Source organism: Centropristis striata, chromosome 5 (assembly GCF_030273125.1).
Source record: "Centropristis striata isolate RG_2023a ecotype Rhode Island chromosome 5, C.striata_1.0, whole genome shotgun sequence".
Classification (NCBI taxonomy): Eukaryota; Metazoa; Chordata; class Actinopteri; order Perciformes; family Serranidae; genus Centropristis; species Centropristis striata.
In genome coordinates, this window is record NC_081521.1 from 5,706,197 (window position 1) to 5,732,428 (window position 26,232).

The window sequence follows — 26,232 nt, forward strand, 5'->3', positions numbered from 1 at the left end:
TCAAGTGGTTTTCAAACTTTTCAGCCATGCTAACAGTATGGCAGCAGTGTTGGTCCATCACTTGCTTGCTTAAATCCACACTGCAAAAAAAGGGTGTATAAAAACACTAAATCTGAGAGAAATTATCTTGCTGCATGGACAGATTGTTAAATCTAGAAATAGGCATAGTGAATGCTTAAAATAAGAAATAACTCTTAAAACAAGATAAATTATCCAACACTTCTAAATCTAAAGTTGTTTTTTTTATCTTGGTAAGAAACAAATAATTTGCAGTGCACTCTGCTCGGGCCAGTTAATTGCTGTTTGCAGCTTTAATTTATTTTGTTTTAAGAGTTAATTTCTTATTTTAAGCGTTCAACATGCTTATTTCTAGATTTAATAATCTTAATTTAAGAAATCTTGTCAAGTGAAATTATCTGTCCATGCAGCAAGATAATTTCCCTCAGATTTAGTGTTTTTATCTTGATTTTTGACACCCTTTTTTGCAGTCCATGCTTAAACATCTGATACTGACATTTTATTTGGCTGATAGCCGATGCTAATGCTTCTTTATACTTTTTTATGTATTTCCCCTTCTGTGCCAGGAAAGCAAAGAAATCTTTATATTCAAGAAATAACCGCAGTTCATTGTATTTCTTGCTGGTGTTTTCTTGACAAACATCCTCTTTTCTTTTCTTTCTTGTAAATAATCTGTTTATCTTGTTAGCAGCAACCCTAACTTACCGTGGGGATGTGTTGGATTGGCCACACAGTTTTGAGAAGTGTGCTAGCGTGTCACAGATAAGCTACAGAACTTGTGTGGTAAAATCTCTCACCTGGTTTCCTGCGATGAGGAGGGCAGCTGGGGAGGGGCTCGGTCGGTAGGGGATGGTGGCACCCTTCGGGGGAGACTGATGGGTCAAAAACAAGACAAAGGGCTCAGAGATTGTAGTAGATCTTTATCACACAGCTCTGGAAAAAATTAAGACACCACTCGGAATAGTTCTCAAATCAGCATCTCTGCATGCATGGCAGCCATTACATTCTAACAGAAGTGCATGTCATTCAACTTAATGAGGTGCTGATAAGGTGGTCACAAACCATATTTAATCATATTTAAAAAGGAAAACCAAGTCAAATGGGTGTGGCTAGCACATGGGCTGAAATGTGTACCACCAGAAACTGAATTTGAATTATTTATATTTGAATTTAAATTGCTTAACTTGTATAATTGCATTAAAAAACTGAATTTGAATCACATAATTTGAATTTGTATTGTTCAATTTGAATCTTTGCATTGAAAAACTGAATCTGAATTGTAATTTAAAATTGAATTTATTAGTTTGGAACTGACCATTCAGTTCTCACAATTCAAATTCAGTTTGCATAACTCAATTTCAATTTTCTGCAACGAACATCCGGGTAGTTGAGGCAGAGCAATCGAGCACAGATACACAGAGCGCCTCTTCGGCCAATCAGCACCTCGGTATTCCTTTGTAACATTTGTTGCCACCCGGTTGCCATAGTGCCTCTTTGGCCAATCCGTGGTCAAGGCAGTCTATTTTCTTTCTCTGTTTCATGGCAAGTGGCAACCAGGTGGCAACAAATGTTTGATCCAATGTTACAAAAGAAAACAGAGGTGCTGATTGGCCGAAGAGGCGATCTGTGTATCTGCACTCGATTGCATTGGATGTTCGTTGCAGAAAATTGAAATTTAATTTTGTGAACTGAGTTTGAATTGTGAGAACTGAATGTTCAGTTCCAAACTAATAAATTAAATTTCAAATTACAATTAAGATTCAGTTTTTCAATGCAATGACTCAAATTGAACAATACTAATTCAATTTATGTGATTCAAATTCAGTTTCTGGTGGTGGATATTTCAGCTCATAGGCCTCCCCGGGGATTCACCTCAGCGGATCAGGGACAGGCACTCAGTGTGGTGCCTATAAATACTAACATTTGAAAAAATCTGATAATTTTGTTGTAATCTTAATTTTTTCCAGAGCTATGAGCAATCTGCTCTAAAATGATGTGTCACAGAATGAGACACTAAGTGCAAATGGTGTGCAACTCTTTGGTACATTAAGATACAATAACAATTAATGATGAACTAAACTGCTAATGACACCGACATTATTCCCAGCCGTGTTTTCCTTTTGATAATATTAGTCATTCATTGAATTATTGAAGCAGTGTAGTGAGAGCTCTTTGTGGTATAATAGCTTTGAGCTTTGGTTTGCATCGGAGCTGCTGGCTCTGCAGCGGTTTGCCCTCTGGATAAATCAAACATCCACTGACACGGAGACATTTGGAGATAAAATTCTTCAAACACCAATGACAAAAGGAGATTATACAGCGTACATGATACCATATATCTTATCGAGTAACTGCAATATTGGCGATTCTGTTTTTTGGGTTTTAAAATGTAGAGCATCTTTTCTGCGGGAGCAGTCACAGCAAATTCTTTGTATAACTTTGCATAATTTAAATCTTGGAGCCAAAAGCAAGAAGCCGCTGGTACAGAATCCTAATGAAACTCGCAAGCCTTTGAAGAAAGCCCTGGAAAACTGGATCAAACTAGCAATTAGTCAGTCAGGTCCAGCTGCAATGCTAAAACAAAAAGGACTTGTGCACTCTCATGAACACACAGGGAGAAACTGTGCTTGGGGTTGTTTTTATCTCATCTCCTCCTCGATTTTCTCAAGAGAGCTGTTGTCTAAAGGTGGACAGATTTCGCTGCAGGCCAGTTTGTTTTCTGTTAGCAGCTTAGTGTCCTCTTCAACAACACTGAGCCTTGACCTGAAAGCTGCACCTTTTGACTCCATCGATGTCTCGCATGGAAGAGTACAGCACAGAAGGTCAAAACATTAAAGAAACTATGCACTTCCTTCATATTCCCTGTGTGAGATGAGGATAATGCAACCAATTCTTTGCTCAGCAGTCGACTTCTGTGCAACGGAGTCGTAAGAAGCATTACATAACACCAAAGACAAACACAGCCTACTAAAAATGCATTAACTTCTGCTGCAGTGGGATAGACTATAACTCCATTCTGGTGGAATAAAAACATGCACGTCAACAGCTATTATTTCCTTCATGAAGCTGCAGGAGCAGAGCTCTGACGACATGTCAGCTAGGTGTGGGTATGTGGAGTAAAAGAGAGGCTTCCTACCTCCAGGATTACTGTGCAGATGAGCTTGACACACTGGATTACAGACTCCTGATTCCCAGATATCGTCACCCCTCGCTCAGTGGAGTTGGGCAGCAAATCCCCTGCCACCTGTATCTGAGCGCCGGTGCTCTGCAAATGATAGGGGTTTAAAAAAAAAGATTAGTTTGATTCCGGAGATAAGACAAGCCGTTATTACTCTGCCAAGGCTTCTTTCCGTGCCTCCGTGCTGGCTTTGCCGACCTGATATTTTTTTCCACCTATACTGACGGAGACCAACAGTGCTGTGGTATGTTTAACGTCAAGTCCTGTCAGGTTCACGATAAATGAATAGTCACCCATGTTCAGCAGACATAATTCTGAGTTTTGGCTGATATATTCCTAATAAAGCATGTCTGCTGGCAGGAAGGACTGCTTTTGAAGATTTATCTACATTTGCTGATGTCTCTGTCAGACTGCAGGGTTTACAGAGGCCATTGTTGAACCCCACACATCACAAAATGCTTCTGTAAGTGAGCATGTGTCCTGTGGCAACCAAACAAACAAAACAAATCTGTAACAAACACGTTTGCGTTATGAACACGATGAGAAAATCCGTCTAACCGCAGTAAATTAACTGGATGCCATTGCCGGCGAAGGTAAAGGCTAAAATGAGAGAGACACTATTTGTAGATGGGTACAGAGCTAAAGTTACAGTGTCAGACGTCACTGGCAAAAGATCTGATGCGTTTAATCCTAATGTTTCAACTGGGCCTAAATGTAGTCAGATGTTTTTCCCTTTCAAAGTTGCCACTGCTGAGTCATACTGTTTGTTGTGTTAAGGGATCTATCCGGACTGCATTGTCTCACTAATTTCCTGCCTTAATGGCCTTTAGTCTGGTGGCAAGCTAAGTGCAGATACCGGCACTTTGGTCCAGGCTGAAATTTCTTAACTACTATTGGATGGATTAAAATAAAATTCCTACATGATCCCTAGAGAAGGAATTGTGAGAGCTACAGTATAATGATGCCCTGATTTTTTTAGTCAAGGTCAGAATATCCTGTCTGAGATTTCCAACTTCCAACCTCCAAGTGTTTCAGATGCACAGTGCCAAATGTACACTGACCATGATAAATACTTTAGGCAAGTATACACACAATAGAAATCCCAGCAATGCATGCTCTTGCATGATGATGGATGAATAATAATGCATGAGGGTAACAGAAGCCATTATGGCCTACATTTCATTTTAGATATTGCAACATTAACTTGCATGCCGAATAGGTTTTACTATACGGTGGTATACAATATTTTAATTAAATACAAGCAAATATATTTGTTGCTGCCTGTTACTTGATAGTTTTTCATCAGCAGTGTTTACATCTATCGGTGCTGCCGTTGTTGTGTGACATCAGATTACTGTGTTCACAAACTCAGACTGTAAGTAGCATGCCATTGTACTTTTACTAATAGGAGTTTGGAAATGTTCAATTTCCTAGTTGCCTGGAATGCAGCATAACAACATTCCCATCAGCCTTGGCTGTTTTTCAGTTTGCTGCTCATTACAAATAGGTCTATCTGCAGGGGCACAGTACTAGAAGTTACATCACTAGCTTGTAAGACTGCTGATAAAAACTTCTTACAAGTTTTAAGTATATAAAGAAGTTAGCTCCATCTTTTCCTGCTGTATCATTTAAGTGATGAGCACATTGATGCGGAACACATAGTGAAGACTTTTGTGCTCTAAGTGTATTGTTAGAAATAATCTGTTATTCTGATTTTGATGCTTTTACTTTTGCACTTTCACTTAAGTAAAGTATTTTGAATGCAGGACTTCTGCAGAGTATTTCACTGTAGTATTGGTACTTTTTACTTAAGGAGTATCGGAGTAGTTCTTTCCCCACTAAGGGTCTGTAGCTCTAATGCAATTTGCATGTTGTGATCTATTACATATTATTCATATATGCATTATTTTATTTTATAGCTGTTTTTTTCTGTAGATAAATGTGATCACCACCTTTCTAACCTTTATAATGTATTAACCCTTTGATGCACAACATATTGACACCCCTTCTAATCCACAACATGGGTCAAAAATGACCCACATTCATTTCCCATGTTATTTAATGCTTGCTGTGTTTCTGTGCTCTATATTTTGATATCAAAGTATTTTATGATTGAATATTCCAAGTATTCTTAAAATATCTTGTTTTTAATAACAACAGATCATTATTTCCATTTTGCCTCCCATACTTTATTAAGAAGAAAAGTTTTTGTATTATTAAAAGCTAACTACTTGGCTAAGTAGCTTGCTAAGCTAACTACTTAGCCAAGAAGTTAGCTAAGTAGTTAGCTTAGCAAGCTACTTAGTTAAATACTTAGCCAAGAAGTTAGCTAAGTAGTTAGCTTAGCAAGATACTTAGCTAAATACTTAGCCAAGAAGTTAGCTAAGTAGTTAGCTTAGCAAGCTACTTAGCTAACTACTTAGCCAAGAAGTTAGCTAAGTAGTTTAGCTTAGCAAGATACTTAGCTAAAAAATGGATATGGGTCATTTTTGACCCATGTTGTGCATTACAAGAGAAGTGACACAAAAAGGGAATTTATTCAAAAAATAATAAAGGAAAACATAAAATTAGGATGTTTGATGATCAAAAACAAACTAATTGATGAAAACCTGGAATACTGAATGATGGAAATAATTTAATGCAAAGATATAGAACGTAAACACTGTCGGGTCACTTTAGACCCATGTTGTGCATCAAAGGGTTAACATACTACGCACTATATTCCCAGTGATTCTGAATAGGAGCATATCATATATTAGTGCAAGCAAGAGGGCTTACAGGAACAGAGCACAAAATGCAGTAAGGGAAAAAAAGCAAACAAAAAACAGCAGAATTGTGGAAAATGAAATATCTCTCCCTTCCAGCTGCAGTTTATTTTCCCTCATCTCCAGAAGCAGATTTGTTCTCTCCATATTTCAGTGTTGGTCCAGCCTGTGGAGCAAGGCGAGGAGGATGGAGTAGATTTGTGTTCTGGCTGCTCACCTCTCTGATCTCCTTTATCTTGGCCCCTCCCTTCCCGATGAGAGAGCCGCACTGGCTGGCAGGGATGACCAGCCGCAGGGTGACTGGTGGCTTGGAGCTGATGGTGCCGTTGGCCACCAGCGCAGTCAGGTCCTGGAGGGAGATGTGGGGAAAGGAAAAACTGTAGTGAGTGGGCAGGAAAGAATGAGGAGAGAGAGAGAGAGAGAGAGTCCCAGAGGGAGCGATGAAGCAGTAGGGGTCAAGGTGAAAATGAAAGGGAGAGAAAAGCTGCTGGAGGGTTTGAGCTCCGATAATTAGGACTGAAGAGGTGTTGAATGTGACTCCAGCACGATTTAGAATTCCCAGTGGAGCCAGACCAATAGTGCAATTTGAGACTGATGCCGATACTGATTTTAGAGTGGGAAAATGCATCGACAACCTTTATTTTTTTGAACTGGACTAAAAATAGACTTAGTTTTATGTGGATTGTTCACTGGTTTTTCACCACTCAAATGTACCCAGAGAGCTACTTTTTTCAAAAAGGTTTACCATTAAGTGATATTTAACATTGTTAAACATTATACAAACATGTATTACATTGTCAGCCAATTATACAAATGATAAATGAGAAAAAAAAGATTAAATTGGAATACAATAAATAGCTAAATAAACATAATTGCTGTTCAGTTTCAGTCAATTGCTGACTATAAAAAAAGATGAATAAAACAAAACGAACACCACTTCTTAATCATGCCAAGCAACATTGTCTACAAATATATTGTGTAAAAAAAGTTTTCAGAATGGCCAATATCATCACTTTCAGTTTTATCCATAGTCCTGACCCATTTAAGGAGTATTTCCCCCTGAAAATTATAATTTGTATTTCATTTTCTCCCCCTGTGTTACCTTGTAGTCCTTTAAGTTCTCTTATTTGAGGTGAGTACATCTTACACAAATGACAATTTCTGTCCTTTAAGTATCCCTTTAAGTAGCTTGACTGAATCCGTGGAATAGCCACGGAATCGCTCAAATTTCCGTGAAACTGACACGGATTTCGCTACAATGCAAGTTAATGACAGTCATATCCCGTGGCTATTGGTTTGTTCCAAGTCACGTGACTTTCAAGGTCCCAGCAGTCAGAACAGAAAACATGGTGTACAGTTCTCTCATTTTTAGTGAAAAATCAATATTTTGACTTAGTTTCTGCATAAAAATGGATTTTGATCACATTTGTAGCGAGAAATATATGTTTTATTTTCTAAATATTCACTCAGTGAATGTACATAATCACTTTGTATGTTGGAATAGTCACGGGATATGACTGTCATTAACTTGCATTGTAGCGAAATCCGTGTCAGTTTCACGGAAATTTTGAGCGAATCCATGGCTATTCCACGGATTTTGAGTTAAGCGAAATCCGTGGCTATTTCACGGATTTCTGTGAGATCATGTTGGAATATTTTGAATACTGAAAATAAAATTTCCACAATCATGCGATATCGACCTATTACTGTTTATTAGCTTTACCTCAAAATCCCAAACTATAAAGAGCAAAGGAGGCGCTATTGGCCAAACCAATCACAACGCACCAATGCTCAATTTCTACTTCCTCAACATGAAGCTGGAGCTTGAAGCAAACCAACATCTGCACCTAATTAACCTCTCTGTATCTGCATGTTTCACTGTGCTGGGAGTCCACAGGAGCTCGGCCAGTAATGTAGATGTGGTCGAGTCTTGTCTGTGGTCTTAAAAAGCTGTTCAATCATTCATATGTACTGCTGAATTCTCCATGAAAGGGGAAACATTAATTGCAGCACCGGTGGAGGGCGAGTCGTGCTTTGAGATTTTCACTGCTGCATAAAACTGAGTCAGAACACATTGTCCACATGTCCTTACTCCACACTGAACCTGCTCACCTTGGGATTTATTTCCACAGATCATTTGAAAAGAATCGACTGAGAGGGCGTAATATGCCACTTTCATTTGTTCAATCCTTTTTCTTGTAATCTAATAAAGCTGCCTCGAAATTAGGTTCAATTTAATGGAATAGTTCAACATTTTGGGTCATGCATTTATTTGTTTTCTTGCCGAGAGTTTGATGAGAATATTAAATATGAATCTACAGTCAGCGGCTGGTTAGCTTAGCTTAGACTTGCAGATATTAGAAGTCTATGCATACAAATCCTAGGTAAACATTGGAATATATTGTGTGTTGTGAATTATTAAATGTAGTGAAATACTGTTTTTGATCTAACGCTCAGCTGAAGTGCTGCCATTGGCTCCTGTCATGTTTGCAGATGCAAATTAGCTTACAGCTATTTCTGTGGAATTATATTGATTGTGGATTGTCCCTGTCACATAAACAATAAAGATAAAGAAAGAAACCAATCTGTCCCATTAATAACACTGAAAAAACCAACTGACAAAAAGCAAGAAATAGGCTAAATAACTAGAATTAAGAAAATATGTACATGCTCGAAACAAGTAAAAGTACATTTTTCTTTGTAAAAATTCTTTAAATAAGTAAAAAAATATCTAGGCACTGGAAAAAACAAAAATGTCTAGAAATAAATCCAAATATACATATTTTGAGCAATTGTGGCTTGAATAGCCCAACTGTAACATTAAAATAAGCCAGCAATACTTGAAACGAGCAGGTTTTGGTGGTGGAAAATCCACCAAATCCATTCAATCTACATGCAACTAAAACTCTCAATTGGAGCCAATATTTTAGGTAACAGCTCACCATATACAACATTTGAATAGCTTGAAAAGCATGAAAAAGATCACAATGTCAATCCTAAAAAGAAGTCTTTAAACAATAAGACAGTTAAATAAGCACATAATGATGATACTAATAATTAAATAAGCACATAAAGCTATGGTCAGTAGGTAAATTATACTCAAAACAATATAATTAAGATACAATTGCTAGATATAAGAAGAAAATACTTTTTGTGAAAAATGTCTTTTTTTTGGTCATTTTGTGTTGTTTTTTTGTCATTTTGTGTCTTTTTTTGATAATTTTGTGGTCAATTTGTGTCTTTTTCAGTAATTTTGTTTCCTTTTTTTGTCATTTTGTGTCTTTTTTTTGTCATTTTGTGTCGTTTTTGGTGTGAGCGAGGGTCGCGGACAACATGGATGTTAAATTGGGGGTCGCGACTCAAAAAGGTTGAGAACTACTGCTCTAGAGTAGCTAATTGAGACATTATATCCAAATGTTAAAAGTGACAAAAAATGAAAATGTAAAAAGTAAAATAAACATGCTGTCATTTTCAACCACTGATTTAAGTTAAAAACAATTGAGGTTATGGAAAAATGTAGTCTGATATACCATGACAGTATAGTTGTAGTCCAATCATACATCATTTTGAATGCACAGTATGACATTTCTGCCACTAGGGGTCTCTCAATCGAAACAAAACAAAAAAAGTAGCGAGGGATCATGGGAGTTGTGCTGAGTTGAGCCAAATTATCATTCTTTCTCTCCAAAACTATAGAATGAAGCAGTTTCATATTAGAATTCAGTGTTTCTCTGACGCTTTTTAGCTGACAAAAGACGCCCTGGAGTCAAGCTACTGCTAACGTGTACTTAGCTTGTTCTTCTGATAAATTAATTCATAACTAAAATCTGTCACCCAGTTAAAATATATACACAGTCGCCCTTAAAGATGGAATAAAATATTTTTCATGTCATTCCATGAAATGATTGTGACAATGTGATTTATTTTTGACAGATTAAGTGTATATCTTCTCAAAACTTTTTAACAAATCAATCTCTTCCAAACATACTACAACGAAAATTAAACCACAATTAACAGAGAATTGTGTCTGAGAACAAAATTATTCCAACTTTATGGGCGACTGTGTAGTTAAAACCAAGACCTAAAAAAATGTATCGTAAACAATGTGGCACAAAACAGGATAAAAAGAAAATTTTACATGACTTTTGGCAGACGACCACAATAAAAATGCATGCTCAAAGGTTATATGACACCAATGACAGATCAAATTGACTTATTTTTAAAATCAAAATTAGGATTTTTTTCTATGGTTGAAAATTGTTGGAAACATTTACTATGTAAGTACACAACTTGACAAATTATATTAAATAGGTCTAGATAGATAGATAGATAAATAAATAGATAGATAGATAGATAGATAGATAGATAGATTAAAAAAATATAAAAACAAGGAAATATTATAAATTATATTATAATTACAAGTAAAATATATACTATAACTAGTCTAGTCATTTTTATACATTTTAATGCGGCATATGTACTTAATATAAATAAATTAATAATGGGATCCAACATAATGTGACCATACAACTCACTTAACACCAAACCCTCAGTGGATAAAGTAAAACTATGTCTGTTATCTATATGTATCATATGTATTTGGATCAGGAACCTCACTGACTTGATGAGTGTTTTTAGAGTGCAGGTAGCAAACATCCTGTCTGCTCTCCTGTGGGTGGAGATTGAGCTTTTAATTAATGAACAGTGTGTCTCTGTGAACCTTTGAAATGTAAATACACTGTGCTGTCTCTTCCCTTCAGAGTTCAACCCACAACAAAATGTGTGACAGAATGCAAAGCTCGCTGCTTGTTTTTGAACAGTTTGGTGTTCGCAATAAAATTAGCAGAGTTTGACTTAAGATGGGGACAGTGTGGACGTGTAGCCTCAGGGGACTTTTACTTATGAAGAGAAGTGCTTAATGTTTCCAATAACTGCGAACTTTACGTTTGAAAAGCACATTCTGATGTGGCTCTTGTGCCTCTCTGCTGCGTGTCTATATTTAGTGAGGCGGATCAGGCTCTCTGACGTCTCGTCTCATTAGAAGAGGGCCACGCTGCTCCTCTGTACAATCACAAGACTTCATTTTCTTGATTTGATCTAAAAATATGAGCCACATCTTAACATCTGTGACGTTCCCATAGTTCCCTGTGACATCCTACCGAGAGAGGAAAAAAACTCTCAAAGCGAATTGGCGGAAATAAAGACAGCGGGTTACACAAGCGCTGCTCGCACAAAGAGTTGCTGGGTTTAAATCCCCAAAGCATATTGTGCTGCTTGTTGGATACGGACTCCAGCACAGACAGATTATGTGGCCTTCATGCATGCTGTGCCTCGACACCTGGGAACAAAAGACGGATGATACTGTGGTGCATGTACTGTTATTGGAGCATCTCTTACAGAAACTCAGATCATTTCATTGACATAAACGGGGGATTTTTGGAGTTCCACTATTGGTTATATCTGCTATTGGCCTCTCACAGACAGATCTGTCAGTGTTTGGGTGTATGGTTTCTGATATGCATAAACCTTATATAATGCACAAATGTTGTTTGGGGTTATTTAGAAATGGTCTATTTACCTAAGTTTTACTTCCTCTTATTTAATTTTTCAGGAACTGACTGATATTGAACATACAGTGTTGATGTCTAGTAAGCTATTTATTTTATTTTTATGTATCTTTATTTTCTCAGTTTTCATTTCTAGATTTGGCTGACATTGTAATTCATTGTATGTAAAATGCAGGGGCAGAATTTTATTTTGGGGAGGACAAGGAGGCCCAGGCCCTCAAAAGGGCTTTGGTTTTTCAGAATAAAACATCATTTTGATATGTCTCCTTCAAGGAGTGGATGGTGGTAACAAAAATATTTTACACTGAAAGCAAAATATTGCCCAATGTACTGATTTATCCCATAGTCTCTCCAAACTTGCTAGACATTTACAAAGTTAACTAAATATAGAAATCACTCACACAGAAGAAGTCCTAGCGCCCAAGTGCATGCAGTTTCTTCTGTTTTTTTAATTTTTATATAAGCTAAGAAGTCTCTGTGTGGCGGGTGCATAATGTATAATGTATAATTTTAAATATTCTATCAATATAAGTCAAGTAGTTAAAGTAGTTAGAAGTTAGAAGTAAGTTATTTGTTTAAGGAAACGCCCTTCTTCGTGCCTTTGCGTTGTCAAGTTTGTGCACAATTGATGCACAATCCACATTTTCTTTCCAGCTCAGAAATTTACTACATCAGTTGCCATATTAGTTTCTTTTTCCCCTCCAAAATTGGTATTGGTCTCAAAAATCCCATATCAGTCGCTCCCCATTGTTTTTGCACACATTTGGCAGTGGTTGGGGAAAACTTTATCCATAAAACACAGACAGAAACCCACAAAACTCAACACAGTGATCAACCGCCAAATGAAAGAACTAAGTGAGCCCGAGCGCCTGTGTAATCATAAACTATTGAGACAGAAACAAATGCCAAATCGAATACTCTGTGGCCAAAAAGCAGATTATTCCCCTTTGTTTTTAATTAAACGTGTCACACATACAATAACTCAACTATGGTGGAAGCGGTGCGCAGTGGGTCAGCCAACACGTTGCCATGGAAACTCAAGAGTTTCAGGGTTGAAAAGAGGGGAGTGTGAAAGATCTTTAATGAATACTGCACTGTGCTCCCAGCCAGCGTGTGTTTACTGAAGGCTGTCGACCTGAGCGCCGAGCACCTGTTTCCTTGCCAGTGTCTGCTGTGATGCTAAATCAGAGTGAAGACGGCTCTCATTCCACCATATTAATTAGTGTGGTGATGGACAGTCACCATGGGAATAATAGCAAGTCTGTCATCTATAACTCATTAGTACACCACGAGAAGGTATACAAGTCCTTCTCGTTAACAGGTACAAATTAACAACATCTCCACTTTTCATGAGTGGACTGAACACTCAATGAAAGGTGTTTATAGGACTTCTATGAGGCCTTAAAGCAGGGGTGTCAAACTCTGGCCCGCGGGCCAAATTTGGCCCGCAGTGTAATTTTATTTGGCCTGCGAGGCAATACCAAATTAATATATTATTATTGTACTATAAAAGCTGTATTATACGGCGCATTTACCGCTAATACTACAAATCCCACAATGCCCTGCTGTTGTTTTGGCGCGTCAATCAGGACAGGACCCAGAAACGCGCGCCTCTGTGACAGTCGTCATGGCAACCTCAAGCTAGAGCTATCTCCGAGCTACCCCTTCCCAAAAATGGCGAAAAGAAAGGCAGAATTCATTAACCTGTTGAAAAAGTTTATTTTGATATTTAAATCAGAAGGATGCAAATAGAAAAGAGGCATACGCTTTTTATTTAATTTTTATTTAATAAATTAGTGACATTGATGTGTTTTTTATTTGAAATTTGATTTTGCATGTCTGCACTATTTAGTTGTATGTTTATAAGCGTTGCTGGTTCCATATTTAATGTTAAAGCAAAACATGTTTGGTATATATTAAAAGGTTTATTTGTTCAATGTTGGCCCGCGATTTTATTCAAGTTTTAAATTTTGTCCCATTGTGTATTTGAGTTTGACACCCCTGCCTTAAAGCATAACACACATCATTCTACTTGTAGTAGTTAAAAATGGTTTCACAACAGCAGCTAAGTCCACTTATCACAAATTTTCATCCACGGTGTAATCATATCGGAAAGTTTTTTTCCTCCATCACTTCAGTTTAGAGTTTAATCGATAGTGATAAAAGCACATTAGTGGTGTGTTGAGATGAAGCTCAGGAAATGATTTCTTGTAATAATGTAGTGAAATGGGTTCTTTCCTGCTTTCTTTCTTATAGTTTTTTTGGGGGGCGGGGGGTCATTTTGGCTCCACAAAGACTTCCAAAAGTTTGCTACATAAATTTTTTGCTGGCACCCTGATTGGTTTTGCATCCAGGGTGCAAACTACGGGACAATAATAAAAGACATGGCTCCCCCGAAAACATCCCACATCACCAATAGGCTGTTTTTAAACCTCTGAAGTCCAGGAGATTTTGGTTCCAATTTGTAAACTTCCTATGCATTCATTTCTGTCTCTGTTAAGCATCTTACATCACATGCATAGCTCCTTTTTCTCGACACAAACTTGGCTATCAGTCAGATTTTTCATTTTAAGTGTAAAATTTTAAGTATAAAGCTGCCAGGTACCGAAAATACAAACAAAAGACACAGGTGTCTATGGAAATGTACCTTTTAAAAAAATGTATTTTTACCATTAATACACAAAAAAACAGCAGACAAAATAATAAATAATAAAACTACAAAACAGTCTATTTGCATGTCAATTAAAAATGGTAATAGTTTTAATTGTAGAAAGAAAATTTCTACAATTAACTGGGAGCAGCAATGGCCGACAGGACCCGATGGAAAGACGTGTCATCTAGGATCTCGACGACAGTCGAAGGATGATGATGATGATGATGAGAAAGAAAATTCACATTTTAAAAATGATCTAGAAACATAAATGGCGCACTGTGAAAGCTCCTATGATTGCACTTTCAACTGGCTTTCTCAGCCTGTCTACATATCATATATAAATAAAGTTATTACTGTAAATAAAACATGTGCATTTTCAATAAATAGCTGGACTCCAGAGGGTTAAAATGCATTTTTACTTTGGTATGTGGTCGGTGTCTCTGTATGTTCATGGATCAAACATTAAATTAAGCTATAATTGATGTGTGATTCATGCATGCGGGTGATTTATTGTGACATTTTTTAAATAAAAAATACCTGCATGAATGCAATTATTAAACACCGCTGGGCTCATCTGTCAGTAATGGGTATCTTTATCTGTTGTAGATAAGATGCATTATTAGAAGGCAGCCTGGTGTGCTCTGTTTTTTAATTTTATGCTCATACATTACTGTGTTTATGGACTCTTTTCCTATTCCCTATCTGTCTAATTTGTGCTGATAACCTATAGAATATACTACATCACCTTGCAGAGTATACTGTTCCCTGCTTCAGTTGTCCGTATTGTATTTATGATGTTTGTTTTTGACTCCTGTGCCGTGTGGAGGTTTGATGTTGTCATTAACTGTTTATATATCACATTCGCTGACATAAAACAAGTGAGCCTACATGCTTGCAGCTATGAATGTCTCCCAACCTCCTAAAACGAAATGAGCACCCTGAAAGCTGTGGTGTAGTTCACCCACTGCTGGCACCCTGATTAGTTTTTGGTTTATGGGACATGGTGACATAAGCTGGTTTCACACGTATTTGATGCACAATGAGGGGCTTGCATTGCAGTTAAAGCAGTTACCTCCTCTAGTTTGTATGTGATCATGGTGAAAGCTCTGAAGACGCAGTCTGTGGAGCCGGTGATGGTGATGATCCTCTCTGGACAGGAGCCCTCGGAGATGTTGACCCGAGCGCTGCTCTGTGGGGACAGAAATCTTTGGTCAACATTAAGGAAATACTCTGACCTTTTGCAAAACATGTTATTTGGTTTCTATCTTTTTTTTAAGATGCGAATTGGATGAAAAGGTTGATACCACTGTCATTTTCTTTATCCGCTCAGTATGAAGCTACTGCACAGCCAGCTGCTTTACAACTGAGCTTAGTTAGCATAATGTCTGGAAACGAGGGAAACACTTATAATTATATATAATTGGTTTTAGCCCACATGTTACTGCAAAAAAACAGGAATCATCCTGGTACACTTGCCCAGTGGGGCACCAGAGATCACAAAATGTTGCCTGCTTTGAGGTTATGAGGTTGTCAAAATATTTTTGTGTATGTTAAATACATAAAAAAATCATAACACATAATATCAATAATCAAAAATCTGTCTAAACCCACTTAGAAACATATTTTTGACGGCATTTTATCCTATTATGCAGTCCACACGCAGGTGGTCTATGACCTCTGAATCTCTGTAAGCCGGTCAGTATAATGTTTACTTCTTGATAAGAGACATTTTTCAGAAAATATTTTATTCATCCATCCATCCATTCTCGTCCGCTTATCCGGGGCCGGATTGCGGGGGCAGCAGCATAAGCAGGGCATTCCAGGCGCCCCTATTTTATTCATGTCCTTGTGTGTATTAAGTGACACACAGAGGAAATATTAATATATATATAGGTGATGATATATCATTACCCTGACATTGAATCAGTATCATTATTTTGTAAGGAGGTAAGCCTACTCTATCAGGTTTCCAAGGAAAAATGTTAACTTTTGTTTAGTTTTGAAATTTTTGATCATTTAAGGAGAAATATTTGAATGTCCTCGCAATTATTTTTTCTGTCTGTATTTAATACACTGGTGGTGACACAAAATGAAGGTGAGAAAAACATCAAATGGAAGAAAAAACTTTGCTTGCCGTAGGGGGTCTTTATGCTAAGCTAAGCTAACCGTCAGTGACTCATACCTTCATTTACTGTACACAGGAGAGCTGTACTTATCTCCTCGTATAAAAGCAAACAAACATGTTTCCCCGAAATGTCAAACAATATAATTAATCCATCTTGTGGTTTGGTTTGTGTTCAAAGTGGCCAGAGACATGCTACAGTACAGCACTCTAATGGGAAGGAGAGTCAAAGTGATGTGAGGTGATGGAGGTGAGACTGAAGCTATAGAGCACTTCTGTGTATCTCAGACTGACAGTGTAATATAGAGTTTCTTCTCGGGGCATTGCCCTCGGATGACAAATCTCCTGCCCTTCCACTCTGTGTCCTTGAGTGGAAGTCACATGTGCTCTGAGCTCTGGGATATTTTCTCCAGTCACTCCAGTGAGTCATGTTCCCGCTGTGACTGTAAGGCCCGGGGAGTGGCTGACAGGATGAGGCTCATACAGTTGGGAGGTAACAAAGGCCCAAACTGGCTGGATGAATGGATGGATGGCTACCATGGGTGAGTGGTTTATCCAGCAGCTCTGCAGGGCTGCATTGTCCCATGACCTCACTGTTCCTCTGTTTATCCCTCTGCCTCATAAAGTACAACATAAAGCCCTAGCAGCCAGAGAAAGAATCAAATGTACTGCCACGGTGTCAGCCTAATTACTTTTTAATACAAAGAGTTAACCAAGCGGCATTAGTTTGGCTGCACCCTTGAGATTTACAAAGAGGTAATGAGGGGGCAGAAAGAAGAAGGAAGTAGTTTTTAGCAGGAAAAGAAACGAAAAGGATTTGATGAGAGAGCAGTGAGGGGAGGGGCAGTGAATGATGTAGAGAGAGGATTTAAATTGAAAAGGTGCTGTTATTGCCCAAAAGGCAATTCGGACAATGTACCTGCTCTGCGTGCTTTTCAGATTCAGAGCTCCATCACAGGCAGAGAGAACTGAGCTTTATGAAATATAAGAAAAATGGCAAAGGTACGGCCATTCCTATCCCAACGAGATCAAGAAAAACCTTCTCATGCGTCTATTTCAAGTACATTAGATTACTGTTCTGCTCTCTTTACTGGTCTCCCAAAAATAAATCATTGATAAACTACAATTGAAGGTGATATTCAAAACTTATCTATGGTTTAGCACAGGGGTAGGCAACCTGAGGCTCCGGAGCCACATGTGGCTCTTCAGGCCATCTGCAGTGGCTCCCTGTGGCTGTGACCAAAACATTTATACAAAATGAAATGGCTATCTGTTTATGTTTTATTTTTCATTCAACATTGGTGTAGACCCAAAGCATTCTTCCATTGTAAAAATGTGCTGCTTATATTAAAATATATATATATATATATTTTTTTTTTACTTTTTGGGCAACTTAAATGTGCATCATAGCTTACAAAATCTACGGCACGGCACCTTAAACTCTACATTTTTCCAACTTCAAGTCTGGTGCCAAGGTTCTCTACCTTTTGATTCCAAATTGGGGCGGCTGTTGATCAGTTGGTAGAGCGGGGTGCCCACCGATCGGAGGGTTGGTGGTTCGATCCCTGACCATGGCAGCCTACATGTCGAAGTATCCTTGAGCAAGATACTGAACCCCAAATTGCTCCCGGTATTGCGTTCATTGGTGTGAGAATGAATTCCCAATGGTGGCAGGTGGTACCGTTTAGGGTAGCCTCTGCCACCAGTATGAATGTGTGTGTGAACGGGTGAATGAGCGCAGTCTATAGTGTAAAGCGCTTTGAGTGGTCGCATAGCAACTAGAAAAGCGCTATATAAGTGCAGGTCCATTTTACCAAATCTCCTGAGATATTTGTAAAGTGTCAAGCCTCTTATTTGCACTTTGGTCCTTGCTGCTTTCTGACAAAATCATATTGATAAATGCTCATTATGACCTATTAGTAAAGCTGGTAGGCATTGTAAGGCTTGAAATAAGGTCTGCGGCTCCATTCCGACATTGTTTCCCCTTTTTCGGCCAACAGTGGCTCTTTTGCCCAAAAAAGGTTGCCGACCCCTTGTTTAGCATCTGAACAGGGATGATCACCTCCACATGGCTCTTCTTCACATTCCAAACTTTTTTTATGCACCGGATACTTACATGCATAAACATGACCGGCTACCACAACAAAGAAGAAAGACACTCAGATTACAGCAGACACAGAGGGAGTGTGACTTCATCCTCTGGTCAGGACGCCATCACTCCACTACATCTTTTCATAGTTAATATAAGTTCACTGTTATATAAATGTTCGGAATGTTCTGGCTTTTAACTATAACAAGAAGAGAAGAGAGAGAGAGCATGTCACTCTAGTTTAGTTAACCTGCACTTGCTGCGAGTGTCTTATAGGATTGATTTTAACACTCTTAACGCTCTGGGACCAAAGTACATTATTAATCTTTGTCCTTTTATAATCCTTCACAGCCTCTTAGATCCTCCTCTGCCCGTCTTTTGAATAAAAACTTTTGTGATCCTTTGTGACATTTACTCGATTCAAAACTGTACAAGACAGAATATTTTCTTCAATCTGATAAACCTTTGTGTTTATAAATACACTTTGTATTCTGAATTTGATGCATTCTGGCATCTCATCTTTTTTGGAATTGGGCTTGTGTCACACGAAGAAGAGAACTGGCAACTTAGCCTTCTTTTTATATCCATGCAACCAAAATATTGAATTCACTACCTAAAGCTTCTAGAGATGCAAGTATATGAACATTTTTAAGCAACAATTGAGAACATATTTATCCAGTATTGCCTTTAACTGTCACTCTCCAGTTGTATGGATTTCATTTATGCTTTTATTTACTTATGACTCCCTTCTTTTATTTCTATCTTCCAGATATTCAACAGTTCTTAGCATACCGGTTGTGCTTTTTTGGCTTGTTATTAATATGATTGCTTGGTTTGATCGTGCAGTATTAATTAATTTGCTTATGCTCTTGTTATTTTTGCTTTATATCAAAGCACTTTGAGCTACTCCCCCTTTATGGCAAGTGCTATACGCATAAAGTTTCTTTTTATTTATTATTTATTTATGCATACAATTGCCAGGAAGTTTGAAAAGCATTAGAGGCTTTCTGAGATTGAATGATGTTGTCTCTTGAGGTGAACCCACCGGGCTTGTGGTCAAAGACAGTGAAGGCAGAAGAGATGTGGTGGGTTCATATCTTAGTGTGAGAAATCAGCTCTATGGCATGTTGACACAGTCAGGAAAAAACATGTAATGTAGCAACTGTAGCATAGCTGGTGCAAATAATGAACACATGTCATATTAAAGCTGAAAATGCTGGATACAGTACCTCTTCTCGTATTCGTTTCACAGTCTCTCCTTTCTGAAAAAGAGGAGATGAAGGAGAGCTTTAAAGAGAGTGAAATGTGCTTTGTTTGAAACATCACAGTGTCCTCGACCTCTAAGTGAAACTGGCTATTTCAAACCATGCAAGTCTGATTGGAATTTAGCAGAACAAATTCCGGCTACAGTTTCAGTGTGCAGTGCATCGCAGCGGTGTCCTCTGCACTGCAAAAAGATATCAAATACATCGTCTCGTCTCGAGGGGACGTACACCTGCTGTAACGGCTGTATATGCAGTGTGTGAAGACCTCCTGCCAGGGACAAGAACATTTTGTCAGGCTTGTGTCACGCTGCAGCACATCCTCTGCTGGTTTTTAGATTGTTTCTTCTCCTGTCCCCCATGTCCTTTTTTGGCTTAAGTCCATTCAAGCTGTCACACTTCTGTTCACACCACTGACGATCACTTCCTTACAGCAGTATGAAAACGTGTGTCATCCCCAACACTGGGCTACAACGTTATTAGAATTATATTCTCGGAAAACGTATTATATCTGGTGCGTTGTAATTCTGGTGTTGCTTTTCTATTGATGAGAAAGAGATGAGAGGTTTGCCAAAGATATGGAGTGGTAAGTTATTAGTCCAAGTACTGCAGATCAAGTGGCTCTCTATGTGAACACTATGTGCCAAGCTCATCTCTCTTTCTTTTCTCTTGTTTTTCTCTGTTTTCTTTAGATATTGTGATTTCTGCAACACACTGCAGCATCTATTGTGGCTTTTTTCTTTCCAGCACCCTTTATTTTCTGCACTCATTGTCCCTGTTCTGTCTTCTATTGACGTCTTTTGTAGGTGTTGTATTACAAGGCGTGATAGCTGGAGCTTCTGATGCAGCACAGAGCAGCCAGGCCCTTTCCTAACAGACACTTAAAATGCCCACGAGGGGCCAACAGTAATATGTCTTTGGAGCTCAGTTTCAACAGGAGGCTTGCAGTCAATGCACTAATGTTTTTGTTTGATGGATTACTGGGTTGCATTATGGGTGGTGGGGGTGGTGGCACGGCCTTAAGAGGGTTGGTTTAAGGCAATTATATTTTGGATGGGGATATCTGAAAGGACAATTGTTTGTTAGAGGGCTTTGTGCGCTGCGTTGATTTCTAGACGGAATCAAGACGGAGAGGGAAATTATTCCACAAAGGCTTCTTATGAATCCACATAAAGGGCGCCAATAAGCTATTTGGCTTAGAAAAATGGAAAATAAATATAAATTTACATAAGATTAGACACAAGCATAGTATTCAAAATGTCAACATCATCTGATAAAGGAATATCATTCTGTTTCTTTCATGTAATACCTTTAGACATACTGTATATGCAGCATTTTGCAGTGAAATAAAAAAGGAATTCTCACCTTTCCTATGATGCTTCCGACCTCCTAAAATACAAGGAGATAAAGGTAATCAGATACATGAAATCCTTTTTTTTTTTTTTAAAAAGCAATAACATTTATAATCCTTATAGTGGAATAACATTATTTATTAATTCTAGGAATTTCTGTTATATGATTTATGAGCTATAATACATTAGTGTTGCATGCATTATCAGACTAATGTATCAATGCAATATCCACTATTTGCACTGTCTCAGTGTCAGAGAAAGACATGCATAATTAAAGGTGCCTTCAGTGATTCTAATCCAATACACTTTTTGTTAAATTCAGTGAATATCTCGCTCTGTGTGCACCATAGATTGTATATACACTTTGTTTTGCCTCACCCATTTTCTTCTCTTCCGGTTCTAATGCAATTGTTTTAGTGCAAGTATAGTGCTAGCATGTATGTATGCTTTTTAAACAATGAATGACGTGGGAACATTCAGCAGCTACACTCTGACGACCTAAAATCACATACGGTATATACTTCTATATATTTTTAGTACTTTGTAGTGTCTCTTGGTGTCGATGGATCTACAACAGTACCAGAGCCTATCAGTACCATCACAGAAACATGACATTCTGACAGTGGGAGTGATAACAACACTGTCGGTAGGTGCTTTGTATGCTGACAGGCTGATCTTACGCAGCCAGCAGCAGTCTTTCCCACTGAATGAGATTCTATTTGTGGCGGAAGCTAGAATACTTGCATACACTCATACTTATAACGAAAATAATAGCTTTGTTTAAGCTAAACCCATAAGAACCCATGGTGACACCCGTGTAACAAACACGTTAAATCTTCTATTTTTTGTTACTAGGCTAAGTTTAAACCCATTTAACAATTCTAATCCGTTAATAGGGTGTCCTGTATTGCATTTAACTTGTTTTGAACATATTTCCTGAACAAATTAAAGTCACAATTTTGATAAACAAAAAGACACATGGTTATTTGTATTTATTTCTTATTGATTTATTATTATTATGCTACTTAAAAACAAATCTAAAAAATAATTTGTTGTTAAACAGAACTAATAATGTCACAATTTTGATAGATGTTGTGGAGATGCAGAGAAAAAGGCAAATTTGTGTCTAGTTTTTTAAAATTTTAAAATACGAAATACTATAAACATAAATATTATAATCATAAATACTATAAGCGCCCAATGTAATGTTTATGTCACATCACAGATCTTTGACATTTAGGGATAGTGTTTTTGAAAACACATCAGAAATGGTGCTATATCCCCCATAACTTTCCTTTATGGATAACTGGGTCTGGGTTCTTATGGGTTAAAGCACGTTTTGGCAAGTAAAGGATGATAACGCTGGTAACACTAGGCAAAGTAATCGCATTATTGCTCTAAAATGGAAGTAAGACATGAGAGCAGACTAGCTTCGGCAAAGAAATAGGTTAACCCTTTGATGCACAACATATAAACACCTTTTAATGCACAACATGGGTCAAAAATGTGTTTGTGTTTGTGCTATGTTTGTCTTATTTTTAAGGTTTAACTTTAAAAGAGTTGTTAGAACCACCAGATTACATTGGAAAATCACATATTTTAACATTTGAGACTTATTAGAGCCACCAGATAATAATTTCCATTGGAAAAACACAAATTTAACAAAATAGGATAGTTAATATTTGTGTCTTCTTTGTCAGGTTTTAAATTGGTGACAACATATAAACACCTTCTAATGTACAACATGGGTCAAATGCATTAGAAACGTAGTGATCAAAAAACGTTTTTTTATTCAAAAAGTAAGAAATGAAAACAAAAAAATAGCATGTATGATGATCAAAAAAAAATTATTTGAGGAAAACCTGCAAATCTGAAGGATGAAATGTATTTATTGCAAAGATATAGAATATAAAAACTTAGTCGGGTCACTTTAGACCCATGTTGTGCATCAAGGGGTTAACAAAGATGGACGACCTGACAACTCCTCAAAAGTGAGTCCAAAATATCCCGATCACCCCTGGTGACTGGCTGCAGTATAACTCTTATAAATCCTGACAACTACTGTACATGTAAGTGGATGCATGAGCCAAACTAAACCACTATGATCACTATGATGCGCAGACTCTGCCTCCAAATAACATTACCAGAGCATGATGGCGGTGCACATATCTGGGATATTTTGGCTTCACTTTTGTACCGTGGGAGGAAATCGAGACTTGTTGTCCATTCTTTAAAAACCTATGGTGTGCATCAAAATCATACACAGCCCTGCTCTGTAAATAGGAAACAAGGTGGCCTTAAACACTGTTCTGTGCGTGCCTGTGCACAGCACAGGGTAACATTATGGACATATAAAGTGGCAGTAGGAGTGAGAGGTAAGGTAAATCTGGAGCAGTGGGCATATTTGTTTGGGTGTTAACCCTCTGAAATATTTGGCTATTATGTCCATTTAAAAAACCTGTTAGAAAATCTTTACCATGCCATGTTGGTATCAGTTTTTTCAGCGTTACCTCACCTATATGTCCTGATAATTAATTTTTAAATTTGACATACTTGATCAAAATTTTGAACCCAAAAGAAACAACGGAAAACATAAAATCTGACCTTGAAAATTATGTTTCACACACAGAAATGTACATGTTGCAAATATGAACACAGGTTACAAATATAACAGGTAAAATGAGGATAATCTCTAGTTCTATATTTTTTATACTAAATATATTTGGCATTATCTCTGGTTTTACTTGGCCGAATATAATCCAAAAAAAATCTGGCATGGAGTTTCAAGCCAGAACTTTAGAGGGAAGCTGATGGCAAGACTCAATGTTGCTTCATTTTTATGTCTTCATGTCATGAAGAAGTAATGTGCAGGTTGTTTCATGGACTCCAGAGGGTTAAGTTCAAATATCAACAATCTTTCTCCAAAATTGCAGACTCCACCTTGAAGAAAGTCTCAAGTGCTGAAGCTTGCAATCAATTAATTTATAAACAATGTGAGCGCACTGCAAAAAAAGAAGAAGTTGGGTGAACTCAAAATGTCAAGGCAACAAACTTCGATAAAATTTTAAGTTGGACAATTAAACTAAATATTTTAAGTTTTGTTTTTGAGTTTGCTCAACTCTGAATTCAGATTTTTGTCAACTCAACTGTAAGTTCTACTAACTTATAATTTTACATTGTAATAACTGTCTCCTAATGTTTCGACCACAATTTTGAGTTAGCATTGATACGCTAATGGCTACTCTTGTAGCTGTAACAAGCAGCGCGGCTAGCATCAGTTAGCCGCTAGCTTTCGCTAATGACAGAATTTCACCGATTTCCCGCATTTCACAATAAAGAAATAAGAGTTAGCAGAACTATTGTCCCTTGTTGTGAACCCCAACTTAAAGATATAAGTAACAACATCTCACAAACTTGTTTTTGAGCAGACAACTGGCTTCCTTTGTTGTGCTAACTTACATTATTGCCCTAAATGTCAATAATTTATATTTCCAAGTTTTACCAACTTAAATCACTGTTTTAGGCCAAAAAATACAAGTTGGCTTTTTTGCAGTGCAGGAGGCTCGTACCTTTCCGTGCATGAGCAGTCGTAGTGTGAGGGTCACTCCCAAGCCCCCGTCTGCAAAGTCCTGCTCACAGTTCATAGTGATGTGGGAGTGGCACGCAGGGAGACGCATGAACAAGGCTCATTCGCTGGTCACACAGTCAAACGAAGGCCAGTGCTCGTTCTCTGGCTCTCCAAGGTCCTTCAGTGCTGCTCTAAAGAGAGAAATCAATGACTTAAGAATTTCCATCCAACCAAACAAAGGTGAGAATCAAATCACAACCATATGCATTCATCCTTTCTATCCATTGTTTGCTTCCAAGATGTATCTGGTGCACACACACACACAAGCAACTCACTCAGTCATTATTCACTGAACATTATGTTCCACTATTAAACTAATGGCCGTGTTATAGTGCATTTCTCGGAAGCTGCACGTTCCTACTGTATCTAACCACATTGTTGACTGAATGATAATTCCCGGAGATCAAAGACATTCAGATGAACAGAGGACAAATCAAAGCCGAAATCAAATATATTTATACCATCAAAGGCCTTTGAAAGACCATTGAAATCATGAATCTATGTGAGGAACTTGCTCATTAGTTTGAGCCGATGTAATATTGATGCTTATTCATAACAAAGTCATAATGAAGACCATTGTGTGAGCAGGATATTGACCAGAAGCACCAGCAGTGTCAGGGATGTTGCATCTCATCAGAGCTTTGGGGTCCTAACAGAGTGTGGGTGGCCATCGATGACTAACACACTATCTGTGCATCTTCATTAACTGACAACCAGTTTCTCTCGCAGCGAGTTGAGTGATTTGTGAAATTGGATGCAAACACAAAAAAAGAAAAAGAAATTTCCTTTCACCCGAGCGTGGCGTGAGTTTCATGCAAAGTTAATCAAATTCAATTCGTAACAGTTTTTATAAAACTGAAAATGTTTGGAATTTCTTTGGGGACCTGGTTTCTATCCACTCCATCACAGTCAGTGGAAGAGAAAAAAAACATGGTTATGGGTGGAATTTATACGCAGACAGCAAATGAGGTGCATCTGTGATTCTGATCCCAGAATCACAATGTGACAGTGGCTACGTGCATGTCAGTAATGTGACATATGGTATGATGATTAATGCCTGAGTCACCTGGCTCCTCAGTCTCAGCATGATGTGTATAATTAGTTCATGGAATCATTCATGTTTCCTCTTGATTTATATTTGCTTGCATGTGTCAGTGTGGACAGGGGAAGTAGATATATGTGATGCATAAGTATAGCTCCACTGTTGATGCTGTGTGATTAGAAAAACCTAAAGGCAAGGTCAGTTTCTTTATATTTTCCAGAGCATTTGACGAATGCTTTCCATAGTGGTGCATTAGTGGATTATTTAATTCCATCATGTCAGAAAATAGTCATCACAGTCGCATTTACCACATATGTTTAGTTCTTCGCCCTCTCATCCACTTCATGCTTTATTTATTTTCATTCATCCATTAATGATAATTAATGTGCATTTTGTTTGACGATATATTGTCCCAGAAATAATTGAGATAAGTCATTTTATTGTATCTATAGGACCATTTTATGACACTGATATAATGATGATATAATAGCTTTTAGTTAGCAATCAGAAACAACAGCAAAATATTTCTCAATAAAAAACTTTTTAAAATTCTGTT

General features: G+C 37.7%; 1 protein-coding gene across 1 annotated transcript in view; it reads right to left on the bottom strand.

The window, feature by feature from the left end:
• LOC131971633 (poly(rC)-binding protein 4-like) overlaps positions 1-26,232 on the bottom strand; it is a 57,700-nt gene that overhangs the window by 12,923 nt on the left and 18,545 nt on the right. Inside the window, exons 2-8 of the mRNA XM_059333161.1 lie at positions 24,576-24,765; positions 21,020-21,043; positions 19,622-19,654; positions 15,254-15,370; positions 6,179-6,310; positions 3,155-3,283; positions 816-890 (exon numbers count right to left, since the gene is read on the bottom strand). Coding sequence (XP_059189144.1) covers positions 816-890; positions 3,155-3,283; positions 6,179-6,310; positions 15,254-15,370; positions 19,622-19,654; positions 21,020-21,043; positions 24,576-24,683 — 618 coding nt within the window. The 5' untranslated portion in view covers positions 24,684-24,765. The remainder of the gene's footprint in view (positions 1-815; positions 891-3,154; positions 3,284-6,178; positions 6,311-15,253; positions 15,371-19,621; positions 19,655-21,019; positions 21,044-24,575; positions 24,766-26,232) is intronic.